Source organism: Coffea arabica, chromosome 7c, assembly GCF_036785885.1.
Source record: "Coffea arabica cultivar ET-39 chromosome 7c, Coffea Arabica ET-39 HiFi, whole genome shotgun sequence".
Lineage (NCBI taxonomy): Eukaryota > Viridiplantae > Streptophyta > Magnoliopsida > Gentianales > Rubiaceae > Coffea > Coffea arabica.
In genome coordinates, this window is record NC_092322.1 from 758,507 (window position 1) to 774,869 (window position 16,363).

General features: G+C 33.4%; 2 protein-coding genes across 2 annotated transcripts; one reads left to right on the top strand and one right to left on the bottom strand.

Moving 5' to 3' along the window:
* Positions 1 to 5,137: 5,137 nt before the first annotated feature.
* On the top strand, positions 5,138 to 6,012 carry LOC113698664 (oleosin H1-like). The gene has a single exon (XM_027218553.2). The coding sequence runs from the start codon at positions 5,258 to 5,260 to the stop codon at positions 5,783 to 5,785; it is 528 nt and encodes a 175-aa protein (XP_027074354.1). The 5' UTR covers positions 5,138 to 5,257; the 3' UTR covers positions 5,786 to 6,012.
* Positions 6,013 to 9,258: 3,246 nt separating this feature from the next.
* LOC113698160 (protein ANTHESIS POMOTING FACTOR 1) lies at positions 9,259 to 15,149 on the bottom strand. Its single transcript, XM_027217866.2, has 10 exons — positions 14,984 to 15,149; positions 14,664 to 14,764; positions 14,316 to 14,422; positions 14,170 to 14,236; positions 12,841 to 12,940; positions 12,390 to 12,506; positions 12,143 to 12,280; positions 11,908 to 11,989; positions 10,986 to 11,035; positions 9,259 to 9,686 (listed from the first exon to the last, which is right to left on the bottom strand). The coding sequence occupies exons 1-10, from the start codon at positions 15,053 to 15,055 to the stop codon at positions 9,510 to 9,512; spliced, it is 1,011 nt and encodes a 336-aa protein (XP_027073667.1). The 5' UTR covers positions 15,056 to 15,149; the 3' UTR covers positions 9,259 to 9,509.
* Positions 15,150 to 16,363: the final 1,214 nt, after the last annotated feature.

The following is a 16,363-nucleotide window of genomic DNA, read 5'->3' on the forward strand; positions in this document are numbered from 1 at the left end:
TCACAAATGAGGTAATTAATAGATGGTGTACTTTATACATCATTAATGTTTAGTTCTTTTGAGCCGAAATATCTTCTGCATTGTCTACTTGCGGACCGGTGACTGCTGCTTCTACCTAATCGAAACATCTCATCCTTTTTTCTTTGGGTAATTGAGGGGAACATTTCATCCTAATTCCTATTCACCTTTCACATTTCTAGCCGCCCAATTGGCTAAGGAAACAGCTTTAAGATCCTCCCGGCCGTATATTAGTTGTTACCTGCTATTTGGGTGAGGTGCCTGTGTGCAGATTGCAGAAGAAAACAATGAATAAATAAATTTTAAAAAGACAAAGAATGCCAAATTAATTAGAGGAACAAATTTTGTGCGATTATCACGAGTGTCATGGGCTAAGTGGTGGTGGTTTGGCGGAAGTTATACTAACTATGATTGTGTAAAAATGTCAAAGATGGAACGGTATATATATTAAACACACCCTTAGATTGTAGTTTTTCAAAGAAAAATCGTCACGTTTTTCATGGACACATTTTACAATCACCTTTTTACCTCCCAAATATCACATTGTTACAGTAATTTTTCTATAAAAAATCCAGAAAAATGCAATCCAAACAAAGTCAAGTATATTAAATGACATGAATTTTTAATACTAAATGGTGCTCACGCTTTATATATATATAAATAAATAGAGAGACATGGATACGGATATGATACAACCAAGCATAGTAATAAAATAAGATCTGTCTTGCTTAATTGGATATTACACGGTACATATTGCCTCATGACCAGATGTATACCTTATTGCATGTGCATAGTTTTCCAGGAAATTGAGATGCCTCTCTCCGAAGCCTCTTATCAAGTGGGAGAAAATTGATGTGGAAATAAATCATAAATGATAGAATGCGATCTCGAGCCTCTTGCTCGCAGCTGGAAATGGGATCTGTTCCTCGAGTCGAGGCCCAAGGTCAAGTGGAACTTAATTTTTTTTTTTTTTTTTTTTGTCAATCGCCAACCCTATTTCTACTTCTACTCTATTTAGCGGAGATCCAATTCGACCTATGAGGGGTCGGTGGGAACAGAACCACTACCGGAACAAGTGGAACTTAATTAGAGTACAAGAGAATCAGAATATTAAGAGAAGTAGTAAAACTGTAAAATTGAAGATTTTCCAAATGTTTGTCTCCCCGAATTAAGCTGCTGTGAACTTCTGACATGTCCACCACCATGTTCATCTATAATTGTCAGTGTCTTGCACAGTGAAATGTACAGGAACCTACCATGTAGGATCTGGAAAAAGATTGTTCTACCATGTGAGAAAATGTGAGCCTACAGAACTTCTATATACGACGCTGCTGATGCCTGATGTTGATATTGTTGTGTTTTTTTTTTCCTTTTTTCTTTTTTTGAGGGAGGGGTTTCCCGGGGGCTCTAGATTGCCGTGGCTGGGCTAGATTTGCAGTGACTGATAATGATAGTCATGATTTGATTTCTCACAACCGTCCGCTTCTGCAAAACCATGCATAATATTCTGCCGCAGTAGAAGAGTGAATATTATGACTACTTAGTACAAGACATTGGATCTCGTGAAGGTTAATTACGGGAAATACCCTAAATAAACCCAACTCATAATTCATAACTTATTAATCCTATTAGATGGAAAAACAAAAAAAATACGCCCCTCTTTAAACAATACTCATTGTTTTATAGTTAATGACGAAATAATATTTGTTTATTATATTTTATTTAGACTAATATTAAAACGAGAGGCTAAGTCAAGCCCGCAATACCCTCCACAAATAAATAAATGAGAAAAAGTTTAAAATCACCCAGACCCAACCCATGATCTTACTTAATTATAATTATACGGCTATTCTTACATCATCTTATTTCACCTATCATTATTTTCTTTTCTCTTTATTTATTTTTTTTAAAGAATTTCTCTCACTTTTTACGTCATCATCGAATAACGTGACGTGACACTCAAATATATCACATCCACTACAAATGAATGAATGTGCAAAGGAGGTCCATCCAAATATTTTAATTAGATTGCTAAACTGTATCCAATTAGCTATTTTTCAGCGTGGGATTGCACCGAAACGGTAAGTAAGCGAAGTAACAAAAAAGAAAATTTTTTTTTTTTATTATTATTGATTGAGTAGGTTAGAGATGGACATCAAAATATGCTGCTTGTCTCACTTTCTCATGCAAAGCAATGCACGCGCACGCCCACGGATACATAAAAAGCGTACAGCAGCAAAAGGTGGGGTGGGGCTGGGGAAGCTGTTTTCTGGAGAAAAAGGGACATGGCATCTCTCACTGGGATTGTGCATTTCGGCCCCCTTCAACTTCAAGTCTGCCAATTCGATAATCCGTCACATCCATCGCTCTCGTGTACTTGGAGCTAGGGGGTCAAGCTTACTTACTGCTAGTCTTGAGTGGCGTGGCATTGGCCCTCTTAACCGCCCAAACATCCCTGTGGAGTTCAGGTGACCATTTTTTGGTCCCCGGCCTACCTTAATCATATGGCATCTAGCTATGCTGGCCTGCTACTGCCACTGCTCCTCTACTCCATCCATCCATCCTTCCAATCCCAAAACTTCAATTTTCCACACATCCATCCATTGATTGATTGATTGATCTGACTGCCCCCAAGCGTAACTCCCCCCCTCCTTCCTACTCCTCCTACTATTACCGCTGCTACTACTAGTTATAGACGTCCGTGGAGTGGAATGGAGTGTTGTAGGCTAGCTGCCGAATTCCTCACCAACGAACACTTTCCACAGCCTACCGTGTACGAGGATTCCCATTTCGTTACTACTACTGACTCCCGTTATCTTTTTTGTCCCCTTTCGTTAATGGGTTTTAACAGTAGTAGTAGCAGCAGTAGTTCCACTTTCTTCTGTATGCGGTGAATTACTAATCAGGCAGGCATGTTTCTACAACTTGAGCAGAGACCAGCTGAAATTTTTTTCCCTTGAATGATGCTTTACCATGCATGGGATTGTTGGTGACGCAAAATCAAAAGATTAGGCAATCTATGCGGCAACACATGTAGTTAGGAGACCAGCTGCAAAATGGATTCGTTGTCCCTGTCGTGTCGTGTCGTGGGGGATTTTTTTACTTTAAGGTCCTGCGGGCCTTTTTCTTTCCTTTTGGTCAAAAAAGCTCATCTCGCTCACACCAGATTTTTTTATTAAAAAAAAATAAAGTGAACCAAAAAAGGAAAAAAAAAAAAAGGAATTTTTGGTACTGTCATTTTAGCCTTCAATATCAGATTTTACTGATCCAGACGACACCAAACTGGTTGGGCAGGCCAGTTTGGATCCAATAATTACTGATCCAAAAGGGAGATAGGCTTCGGTCCTGTTTGTTGTCTATTTGGTTTTGGTTTGGACCATGTTGTTAAGCCCTCTTGTGAATTGGATTTTTTCGGTTTAAGAAAATAGATTAAGCCCAAGGATTGCTATTCTCGGCAAGCTTACAGGCCCTGCTGTCAACACCCCCGCTCATTGTAATCATCTGCCCCATTTTTGTCCCAGCCACCCTCGCGGTGGCAGGATTCCCTGTATCGGGTGCTTATGGGTTGACTGGGCTTTCATCCATTTCTTGGCTTCTAAATTTCACAAGGCCAAGTACCGCTCTTTGCTAGTCTCAGCAAGTTTGTACAGTTACGTCTGTGACGGGCCAGGAAAATTGCTGCTGTTGAATGAGCCCAGGAAGATGGCCTGATAATTGCAATCTCAATGCGCAAATTGCAATGCCTTGTGAAGTGCAGAAATGTCCGTACGTATGAAGTTTAGAAAGTTTTGGGGAAAGTATGATAATAGACGGACTAATTTGTCCCTATCTTAAAATTTTTTGACAAATTTATCTCTGTTAGTTAATTTAAATTTTTGTGACCAATTTGCTCCAACTTACATATAATGAAAAGGACTATATTGCCCTTATTAACCTTATTTTCTCAACCAAATTCTATATAAATACATAATCTTATCAATTGAGCTTTTTGCAAATGAATGCTTCAATAAGCCTAAACTAGATCCCAAAAAAAAAAAACCTTCTATATTGACTTGAGTTTGGCTTATTTAAAACTCTTAAATGGGTTGAATTTTATTCAATTTAACCTAATTTAGCGAAAACTCGGCCCATTATTTAATTGAATTTCAATTTTAGATTCAGAAACTAGATTAAAACCTATTTTTAAGGGCCAAATGAGCTGAGTTTGAGTGAATGCAAATTTGTATATATCAAAACCCTTAATTTACTTTATAATTCTAAAGTTTCAAATTACTTTATTTTAATAAAAGTTATAAATTATTAAATTCTTTTATTCAAACGATCATACAAATTAAGGAGTATTTTGTTCATTAAAATAGTAATCATCATATTTCTTCCAATTTCCAACCAAACATATGATAAGATTATTTCCTAGTATATCCTATCCAATCTAGAACCAATCAAACACTAAATAATTCGGATTATTAATTCGAAAATGACTCAACTCAAAATTAATAAATGGAGGATGAGTCATACCATCTCATCCAGTCTGTGAACCAAACAAACCCTTAGAAATTTGTATAATTTCTATTATTAAGTTTGTTCTTTATTAAGAAATTTTAAATTTAAAACCACCTATTTATAATCTCTTTCACCTTACCATTCAATCTAAATCTCTCCCGTTGCGCGAGTGATCCAGCTGCAAAAATCACAGAATATATCTAGCTAGCAATTTTTTTTATTTTTTTGTTTGGTCGGTCTTTTAAGTTCTTGATAACAGCTAGATAGCAAATAAGAAACCAGAGTGATCATGGGCCAATTGATTATTAATCCAGCCAATATGCTCTGCTAGCATTCATTCGTTAAAAAGTACTGATACAACAAAGAGAGAGAGAGAGAGAGAGAATAAGAAGAGAAGTCAGAGAAGTTTTGCCGCAGAGTAGAAGGAAACCGACAGAGATGAAGGAAGGATAGGTGGCAAGAACGTTCAAAACCTCGTGCCAAACACCCAACCCCGCAACTTGTTTCTCATGCAAAGCCTTTCACTAAATGTCATGCATGCAGCCCAACACGTTGCACTCCCCCACTCATCCCTCCTGCGCCCTAAAGTCACTCCCCCTTCTCTTTAAAAGCAGCTGCTTACTCGAGCCGCTTCTCCACTCTATAGTCTGTAATCCATCATCGCCTCTTATCATCATTAAAAAAAACCAAAAAAACAAAAAAAAAAAAGGCTCAACAATCTTGTCATTCAGAGCAATCGATGGCTGATCGAGACCGTTCACCGCCACAACAGCTTCAAGTACACCATCAGCACCTGGGATATGGGGAAGGCGGTGTCAAGACCCTCTTTCCTCAGACGGGCCCGTCGGCAATTCAAGTCCTGGCAGTTGTCACTCTCCTCCCTGTTGGTGGCACCCTCTTTGGTCTCGCTGGTCTCACATTAGTTGGGACCTTGATCGGCCTTGCCCTCACCACCCCACTCTTTGTGATCTGCAGCCCGGTTCTGGTGCCTGCTGTTGTCCTCTTCGGCCTGGCCGTCACTGGCTTCCTCTCGTCTGGAGCCTTCGGTCTCATGGGGCTCTCATCTCTTTCTTGGGTTTTGAATTGCTTCAGGCAGAAGGCTACGGAGCAGATGGACGATGCCAGGAGGCGCATGCAGGAGGCGGCAGGGCAACTGGGCCAGAAGACTAAGGAAGTAGGGGAGAGGATCCAGACAAAAGCCCAGGAACCTACTGGAAGAGATCAAGGTGGAAGGGAAGCTGGAAAATACGTGGAGAAATTCCAATAAAGCAATGAGCCAGTATGCAGCATGCAAGTTGGTTCCTGGAAATAATGTAGATGTTTGTAATTGTACTGTGATGTTATTAATTGTACCGTGTCAATTCGTATTTGGTTGTATTATTGCCGGCATCCATTTCAGATATCCATTTGCGTCGTCATAATCTCTTTGTTTGTTGAGGGTTTTCCTTGTATTGGTAGGATCCATATCTTCAATTTTATGGCATTGTTTTGGTATCTTTTTTCCTTAGTATAACAGTGGATGGTATTGCGAGGAGTTATCATCAAATATTGCCGCCCAGAAGACTTCTCAAGACAGAAATTTGTTAAATCATTTTGGTTCAAAAGAATTCTCAAGACAATTTGTTTAATAACACCAGCAGGAACTGCTCGGCACATGAATCCGTCCCCTCGATTAGAGGGGGTTATCATTCTTTAGCTCTTTTCAAGATAGTTATGTACCATATTCTCCGTTGATTGTGAAACTGAAGAGCCAATATAAAAGTGAAGTGCCACTATATAGAGCAAGGATACGCTTTTAAGCTTCTTCTCAAGTTCTCAGGATGCGGTGAAAGCCCCACAACGTTTGATCCTATCCTAACAGCACCCGGACATCCTTGTACCAAATAAGAATGAACTTAGGGCAAAAATGGTCTTTGAATTTCAATGGGTATAAGAATGAGTTTAGGGTACAGGCAAAGATGGTCTTTGAAGTAAAAATGGTCTTCGAATTTCCACTGCAAGGTGGGGCTATTTTGAGAATGTCCATCTTTGAATTTCAGTGAGGCTATTTCGAAAATGTGAATTCAAACGCAAGGGTGGGATTATTTTGAAAATATGAGAGTGTTTGAAGTGCAATAGAAGTATTGAATATATGTCTCATACAGGTCTATTTTGAGAATGTGGGTGGGATTATTTTGGAAATATGAGAGTGTTTGAAGTGCAATCGGAGTATTGAATACATGTCTATTTGAGAATGTGAATTCAAACGCTAGAGAATGTGAATTCAAACGCACAATATACAGGTCTATTTTGAGAATGTGAATTCAAACGCAAGGGTGGGATTATTTTGAAAATATGAGAGTGTTTGAAGTGTAATTGAAGTATTGAATATAGGTCATTATGACTAGTTTGGTTTTGTTGCAATTACTTAGGGGGCGTTTGGTAAAAGGGTATCGGAATGAAAAAATGGAATAAACTCCATAATTGGTGTCTAGTTCACTGGTATGGGAATTGAAATTTTCGAATGATTTCTAAAAATTTGGCATCCCTCCATTCCTTAGTAAAATGGTGGGTTTTGTCCAAAACCCATGTGTGATTCCAGAATCTTATAATTACATAATATTTAGTATAATTAATATTTATATATATTATATATTTATATTTATATTTATATTATAATATATACATATATATAATATATTATAATTATAAATTTTATTATAATTATATATTTATTATAATATTAGTATATTATATAAATATATATTATAATTATTTAGTTAAATATAATTATATTTATATAATATATTATAAATTTATTAATATTATATAATGATATATTTATAATATATATGTATATTCATAAATGTATATTATATGTGCACATAATTATAATAAATACATGTATATAATTTTAATAAAATATATAATTATATTTATATTTATTTTTTAAATATAATAATAACTATATCTAATTAATATGCATTATATTTATATAAAATATTAGTACAATTAATATTTATATATTATATAATTATAATTATATATTTATATTATAAAATTTGTATAATTATAATTAATTATATATATAATATTTAATTTAATTAGTTACAAACTTATAATAATCATATTATTATATTATTATATTATATAATTATAATTATTTAGTTAAATATAATTATACTTGTGTAATATATATTATAAATTTATTAATATTATATAATAATATATTTATAATATATATGTATATTTATAAATGTATATTATATGTGCATATAATTGTAATATATACATGTATGTAATATTAATAAGTTATATAATTGTAATTATAATAATTATTTTAAATATAATAATAACTATATTTGATATGTAATATATATTATATTTATATAAAATATTTGTCTAATTAATATTTTTATATATTATATAATTATAATTATATATTTATATTATAACATTTGTATATTTATATTTAATTATATATAATATTTAATTTTATTAGTTACAAACTTATAATGATAATATTATTAGTTATATGTATTATATAATGTATATTAATTTATGTAATATAATTAATATTATCAATTATACTAATAATTATACATGTTTACTAATAGAAATTATTAATCAGTTAGACTAAATTTACTAATACATTTATACTAATATATTTAATTAGTGAAAATTTTTTATATCCCATTTACAAAGAGCTAATAACTATCATTTACGATGTGGTTTATAATATATTTATTATATTCCATTCCGAAAGAGTCGACGAACCAAACATCAACTATAGTAATGATACACATTCCAGGTACTTGAACCAAACAAATGTATTGAAATGAATGACCTCATTTCAAACTCAAGATATCCGATTCCGAATCCGAATCTAATTCCGATGTGTGAACCAAACGCCACCTAAGATGTTCTTTCAAACATTTAAAACTATGGGCAAGTTTGATAGGTGACATTGTTGGATATCCGATTGACCATTCGGCACAACTGAATTATATCTGATTGACATTAATGGCTAATTCAGCATGTGTTTTAGTGGAGTTACGTAAACTTTTCTCATCGTTATTTGCAAACTTATGATATATAGATATTAAAACACAATTAATACTAATTAGTAGAGACTGTTATCATAGTAAGCCCATATGTTCAAATTCATTTCATTTATTTATAGCTTTGTTAAACCAAAACCATGCAACTTATTGAATTCGGATGTTACTACATTAGCTACTTCCCCATTTTGCAACACCCTTTTGCAATAGGTATGTTTTCTTTAACAAATCTACTTTTTTGTTGTAAGAAATCTCAATAGAAATTTGTAAGAAATTTGTAATCCTACAGGTTGTATGTGCGATAATTTTTTAATATTTTTAATTCAATTGTTCATGTCAGTCATGCTTGATAGAGAGGAGATCACATTTATTAATTGTTATTTGTGGTTTAAAATAAATTTATCATCATAAATTTTTCCATTTACAGATTGCATCTACTTCTTTTGTTGTTTTAAATTTCATTTAGGCAAATTTTTTACTTCATTTGATTTACCAATAAATTAAATTATCTATTTAAAATATTTAGCTACAAATCTAAATTACGTACTTCAATAATTTTAATTATTTTCTTGAATTGAGTGGATTAAGATGCTTTAGTACTTTTTTTGAGATAATTTTTCCTCTAAATTAGCATGTTAGTTGTTATATATCTTTCCTCTAATTATGTTTCATTGTATATTATATTTTTTAACTCAGCATGTAACTTATGATTTTTCTATTTAATATTATTATATAATAAAATTGTCATACTTCGATTCTTATACTACAAAATACTAAATAATAATTATTAACCATATTTAATTACAGGCACTAAACTTCCTCATGTAACACGGGCTTTTCCCCCTAGTAAAGTACATAAGATCACCCAGCCGTCTATTCTCCCTTTTCAAGAAGAAAAGCATGAAACAAAAGAATATTTAAAAAATTTAAATGACTAAAAATACAGGTTCGTTATGTAGTTTGCTCCGGTTTTCCTGCTTCGGCATGCGTATTTCCAGGCTCAGTAGTTGGCTTTGCGGGATTAGGAATCCAAAAGGTAAGAACCGAAGATGCAGCAGCAAACATGACCCTACGAGGAGCCCACTTCAAGCATGAGGCAACGCCTATGTCATTATCCCAGCAGGCAACCTGCACTTAGGATTAATTGCAGCATAAGAAGTGCAATTCAATTGTAGCACAAGTTAGAAAGGAAAATGATATTAGCACTTCTCAAAAAATCTCAAACACTCCTTCCCTTTCTTTGCATTAGATCAAAAATGAGAAACCTCAAACACTCCTTCCTTTCTTTGCATTAGATCAAAAATGAAAAATTTCATACACCCCTTCCCTTTCCCTTTCCCTTTTTAGCATTAGAACAAGTTTAAGGAGCGCCTGAGATTTTTTTTGAAAAGTGTTAATATCATTTCCCATCCTTTTACATTAGATCAAGTTTAAGAAGTGTGTGAAATTTTTTAAAGAGTGTTAATACCATTTCCCTTCCTTTCTTTTACATTAGACCAAGTTTAAGGAGTGCCTGAAATTTTTTTTTGAAGAGTGTTAATATCATTTTCCGTTAGCAAACTCGTTTCTTTTCCACTACAAGTATTTTATCAACTCCCTAGCTTACCACATAGCCAAGAAGCCGGCTTTCTCTCCTGATAGTTCTTATATTTCCCAATTTATAGGCCAAAATAGTTAAATGCATCTCATAGCTTTCTGTTACCACAAATGAAACTCTGACTTCATCATAAATTTACACGAGATCAGAATTTGCTTGTGTGCTTTACAATCGTTGTTGCTCATTTACAATAGACTCGATCTGGAGCTTCAATTTTGTAAAACATAGACATATATCCCGGGAGATATTGGAAGTCAAGCAGCCTTAACCGGCCACAAAGAAATCAACCCGACTAAGGCTCTATTTAATAATCCCATTTAGACTTAATGAATTCAGATCTTAACATGATCAAACTCATTTGATAACAAAAAATTGAATATCTGAATTAATTAAGTGACATTGAATTTCCTATGCAAAATTAGCTTCCAAAAATAAGTGATAAGCTATTCAGTTATCATTGAATGTGATATACATTTAAATGTAATAGATTTAATATTTAACAATTTAATAACTTAAATTTCATATTTCAAATTTAAAAATGGATTTAATAAGTGATTTCAGATTTAATAAGCTATTCACTTATTTCAGATTTAATAAGTGATTTCAATTTAACTCAGTTTTCAGACTTCAGTTTTACCAAACACACCCTAACTCGTGAAAAAACAAGATGTACGTGTCAAAATTTGTTCAGCGGATATGCTTTCATGACAAGGGATGAGAATGTCATTCTTGCTCATTTACTGTAACTCTAACAAGATACATGAATCAAAGCTCAGCAGATTTGGGGGTGTCTGCTCGAGTATATACGAGGAAGAGAGGAATCACCATACCTTATTTCTTGTTCTTATGCTCCAAGCATGGAGAGTTCCATCTCCAGAACCTTTAACAGAGTAGTGATATCAGTTCTAGTGTTTAAAAAAAAAAAGTAGTGGATCACCAAAGAAAAAAAAAAACTAGGGATATCACTAGTGTTAAATAGTGGATCACCACCAAAAAAAAAAAAAAAAATCAATAAGCTATTAATCATGCGAGGTATGACTAAGAACTCTTATCAAACCAACTACAAAAGGTAGCAATAAATGATGCACAAAAATGATACATAAAACAGTTTCAGAATCTTTGCGCAAGGATGCGTTAGAATTAATTTAACTGGCAACAGCCAGCTAAATTGTCACATGGCCACATAGCTACTACTAAACCCCAGCATAATGTTGGAATAGTTAAAAAAGTTGTTCCCATTACAAGATTATAGAACATAAACAGCAATGTTTGGCATCTTTAACCACTTCAGATGAACTGAAGACACTTCACTGAAGATGTACAGTTCACAAAGTTGCAAACCACTTCCCATTGACGAGTGTGATACTCCTGTTTGAAGTGTATTCACTTATTTGAAGAGAAAAACAGTATTTCTAATTGTTCAGGCACAACATCCTGATAAACAGAAAACCAGTCTATCATCCCAGTTACAACCACTAGACTGGCTCAGATGAAACGTCTAACATCACTGAAGTAGTTATATTCCTTCTCTTTTGTTAAGAAGATGTGTTAAGGAAGAACTTGTCAATTGCACGAACCACTCAGGAAGACGCTAAATCAATCACAACCAAATTAAGATTAAGCTTAACATTTGAAATCTTGTATCAGATGAAAAATAATAGAGCAGAAGGAGCATCATAGAAGGAAACAACATGAAGAATTGAAAAGTATTATATTTCCTTAAGCAAACAGAATACGACCAAATATCTGTACCTGAAACCAAATATTGGCCATCTGGTGTAAATGTAGCCTCTATAGCTGTATTGGGGGAAGGATCCAGACTAAACCCACAACGCTGAAGTAGGAAAAAGCGTGATGTTTCAGTTGAGGACAAAGAAAAGGTGAAAACCTCATACCAGTACCCCAGGAAACAAGGAAAGCAAGAAAATCCAAAAGTGATGCATACAATACTATTAAAAAATAGAGAAAGAAAAGCAAGAAATCTGACCTTCTCGCCTCCATATGCGTCAAGAACATATATGTTGTTACTTTTAGTAGCCAACAGCATTGATTTACCATCATTACTGAACTTAATATCACAGACTTCAGCTGTATCTCCACCAACAAGGAAAGTATCAAATGGTCCCTGCATTTTTCACAGGATAATTGATTTCACAAGATCATGCGTACAAAAGAAAGTGAATGCTTGTTTTTCCTTTATATAACTAAGGAAGACAACATTTTGAACACACAACCTTGTCGTATGATCTAGAATCAAACAATTTGATTGCACCCCCTTCCATTGATACTGCAAAGACAAGACCTTGTTGATCATATGCAACAGTTGGCCTACCACGTAGACGTAATATTCCCTGAAAGCTACAAGAGTGAGCTCTTATCCCAGTCATGTTTTTATCTGGAAGCAGCAAAGAAAACATGATGGTAATTTTAAAATGGCTCAGGCACTCGCCAGGGCCAGGGCCTACACATTTAGAGGAATATATTCTATTCATGTAGCTTGTTTATGCATTTCAGTTTTAATAGAAAATGCTCAATTCCAATGCTTATTTTCAGATAAGGCTCAAAGAAATTTTTTTTGTCTTAATTAGAGAAATTTAAGGATACAAAGAACAGAAAATGAACTTAAAGGTTGAGAAGCGCTCATAATCACAAGGAAAATAGGGATAAAAATTTACCCAGACTAACCTGGCATGCATTTACTCGGAGATCCCATATACGGACAGTGTGATCAAGAGAACCAGACATAAAGCTGTCATTAATAGGAGACATGCACAGTGACACAACCCTGTTGCCAAGTCCAAGCAAAAGATTGACACAAAAATTAACACTATAGTTACTGGAGTTGAATCCAGAAGAAGTCAAAAAAGGAAGTAAGTGAACGTAAATTATAAACTTCACTGAAAAAGTTGAAGAACATAAAAGAACTTTAAAAGTAATGAAGATTTTAGACTTTCAACATATTTTGCCATACAGCATACACATCCAAAGTAGCAAACAATAATTCGATGATACACAAAGTACTTGCAAAGAAAAGTAACAAGTTAACATAGAATGCATATTTACAATCTATCTAACAATTACCTCGCCAAACGTAAGCTAGATCACCAATCATTGAGGTTAGACTATAATTGTTTCATTATATCTGCTTTCAAAAGTTACTAGCTCTGTCCCATCCTATTAGTCATGATTTTGATTTTTGAGTACCAAATCATTCCTCCTGGTCTGGAAAGGAATTTTTTTTTTAAAAAAAAGACCAACATCTCTATATTACATATGATACAAACTCTAAAAATAAGCATTAAAGTAGGGCCCTTTTAGGGTTGTAGTAATTTTGCAAAAAAAAAAGTGCTTTTGGAGGATAAAAGCACCTTTAATGTGATTGGCGAGCACTATTCCTTGAATTTTGAAGTAAAGCTTTTGGATAATAAAGCACTTTTAGCACAAACTCAAATTTGGTGCTTGTACGGCAACTTTTTTTCCAAAAAGTAGTAATTAATTTTAACAATTTTATTATAAATTTTGAATTAAATGAAGAGATAAATATGTTTTGGAAATTTGAAATTGCACATTATGAAGTGCAAAAGTACTTATTCAAGTATGCACCCAAACAAAATGATTAAGCACTTAATAAGTACTTTGACTAAAAGCTCTACTGCAACTCCAAATGATCCATTTATGTATCAAATTAAATGCTATACAAAACCATTTCAACATTTAAAAATTCAAAAGCACCAACAAAGTTTGAGTTCAAACGTCTTCTCAATCCATATGCAGATTTAGCATGACAAATAGAACAGGACCAAGGGGTACAATCATTATTTCCACTATGGGTACATTAAGAATGGTAAAGTAAATACTAGGGAAAAGTACTACCTATTCCTTTTTCCTAGGGATAAAATGTAGTATACATCTATACCGTGGTCATGTTAACAAACATATTTTCAAATCAAATGTCGCATGCATAAATGGGATGTTACACTATCATGTTTACAGTGGGAAGCTGCATAGCCATACCTTTTCTCATGTCCCTTAAAGTACCGAAGGCAGCGATTGTCATACATGGATAGGTAGCGCAGAGATTCTGGTAACAAGTTAGTCAAAGATATGTTCCATACAACTACGTCTGATACATCTCTGGAAGCAGAACAAAATAAAATTACCTCTGGAATCCAAGTTGTATCTTGATGAACATATAACAGAGCTTGAGTGATGGGTGAAGCATATCCTCTCAGCACCGTGTTTCTTATGGTAGGTGGTCTTCAACAACCTAAAAGTTCAACACAAAACCATCAGAGTAGGAACTCCTTCCTGTCTGCTAAGGACTGCATAAAAAACTTTTTCATACCTGTAAGGCAAGAAGTAAATGAACTATAGTAGCAGTAAAGATAACTAATCATTCAGGTAAAATCTTGGTTTTGCGTAATTCAGAGTGAATATTCTATGTTAATACTCCAAATTTTGAAAAACCAGGAAAAGTTGCACGGCTTGTTTTTTAAAGAGAGACTTACTTGCCATTGGCAATGTCATACAGTCTGACCGAATCATCCTCGCTCGCTGTAACCAATAAATCACTTGTCCGATGAAAATCAAGTGAACTTATTTTTCCACCCTAAAAAAAGTATGCACGTGGTAAACATCTCAAAGTCAAATCATCCAGCAACTTCTCAGCTTCATAAGCGCAAGAGATTTATTTATGGACTGTCTTCTAATCAAGCATATCCAATAATTAGAAGCGGCATGGGAATTGAAAACGTTATATCCTGAAGCACTACTATGTACTGTACCGAATCAAACATACACACAAAAAGGGAGAGAGGATTATGCTTACAAAATCCGAGAATACGGCTGCAACTGCCATACTGCGAACAGTGTCGTCGTTGAGTTCTGGGAGTGACGTCATCCTGATTCCGACGACAGACGGAGAGACGAGGGGTTGGGGGGAAGGGGGAAAGGAATAGCTGCATATTGAAGTCGCGCAGTTTGAAGTACTAATATACGCATTTTTTCCGTTAAAGTAGGGTTTATATATATATATATATATAGTTAAATTTAAGTCCGTTTGGTTTGTGGGATAACGTAATATTGCATTAATTATCATGTATCATCTCGAGAGATGGTATTAGTTATCTCGAAATAACTAAGAAATAAGATGATGAAATATAACATAATATGAATTTTAAACTAATTTATCATTATAAATAATATAAATTTACACTCTCATAATTATGTAACCTTATTCTCGATAATATAACATAAATGGACCAATTTGCACTTAATGCTGACATTACAATATTTGAATTAATTTGCCTTGCAAGTGACACAAATGCATATTGAATATTATACAACCATACTCTCACATAATAATAAAAGGACTAAATTGCTCTTATTAGACAAATTCTACATAAATACAAAATCTTATAAATTGGATTTCACAATTGAGGGTTTCAACAAGTTCAAGATTGCTCAAAGAAATATTTTCTATATTGGTTTAAGTTTGGTTCATTTAGGATTGTAATTGAGTGGTAAACATAAAAATAAAATAATTTTAAAATAATAAAAATATTGAATTTTCTTATTTGTATTTTTTAAAAAAATAATCAAGCTTTCCCTTTCTGTCTCTCTCTTTCCCTCGTCTTTCTAATTTTTTTCAATATTAATAAGATTACAAAGAAAAAAGAAATTAATATTTTTTTAATTTTCCTTGATACTAAAATGAGAATAACCTCTCTAAATTTTTTTATTATTTTTATTGTACAAAGAGGAATGCACTTTCTTCTAAACAATGTTAAGTTGGTTTAATAGTGGAATAAATTGTCTAAAAATTAATTTTTAACTTGCTAAGTTGGTTTAATTGCGGAATAAGTTGTTTAAAAATTAACTCTAAGAGAACTAATAATAAGAACATAGTTTACGATGATGAAGTGATAATAAATTTAAGAGCTAGACACGTTTTTTCACTTGAATTAACAAATATCATTAAGTTTGATCGTTAATCTTGAATGTAAAGTAATTAAAAAATAATATTAAAAAGGAAATCGATATTAACGTCAAACATAGAGTTATAACAATCATTCAAACAATTACCTGTTGATTATGGATGGAGTAAATCAAGACAATTTTCCCATTGTTATTAAACGCATGTGAGGAATTTCAAAAAGTGATACTATATATTTAAACTGTGCAGTGAATCTGTTTTTTTATATATTGT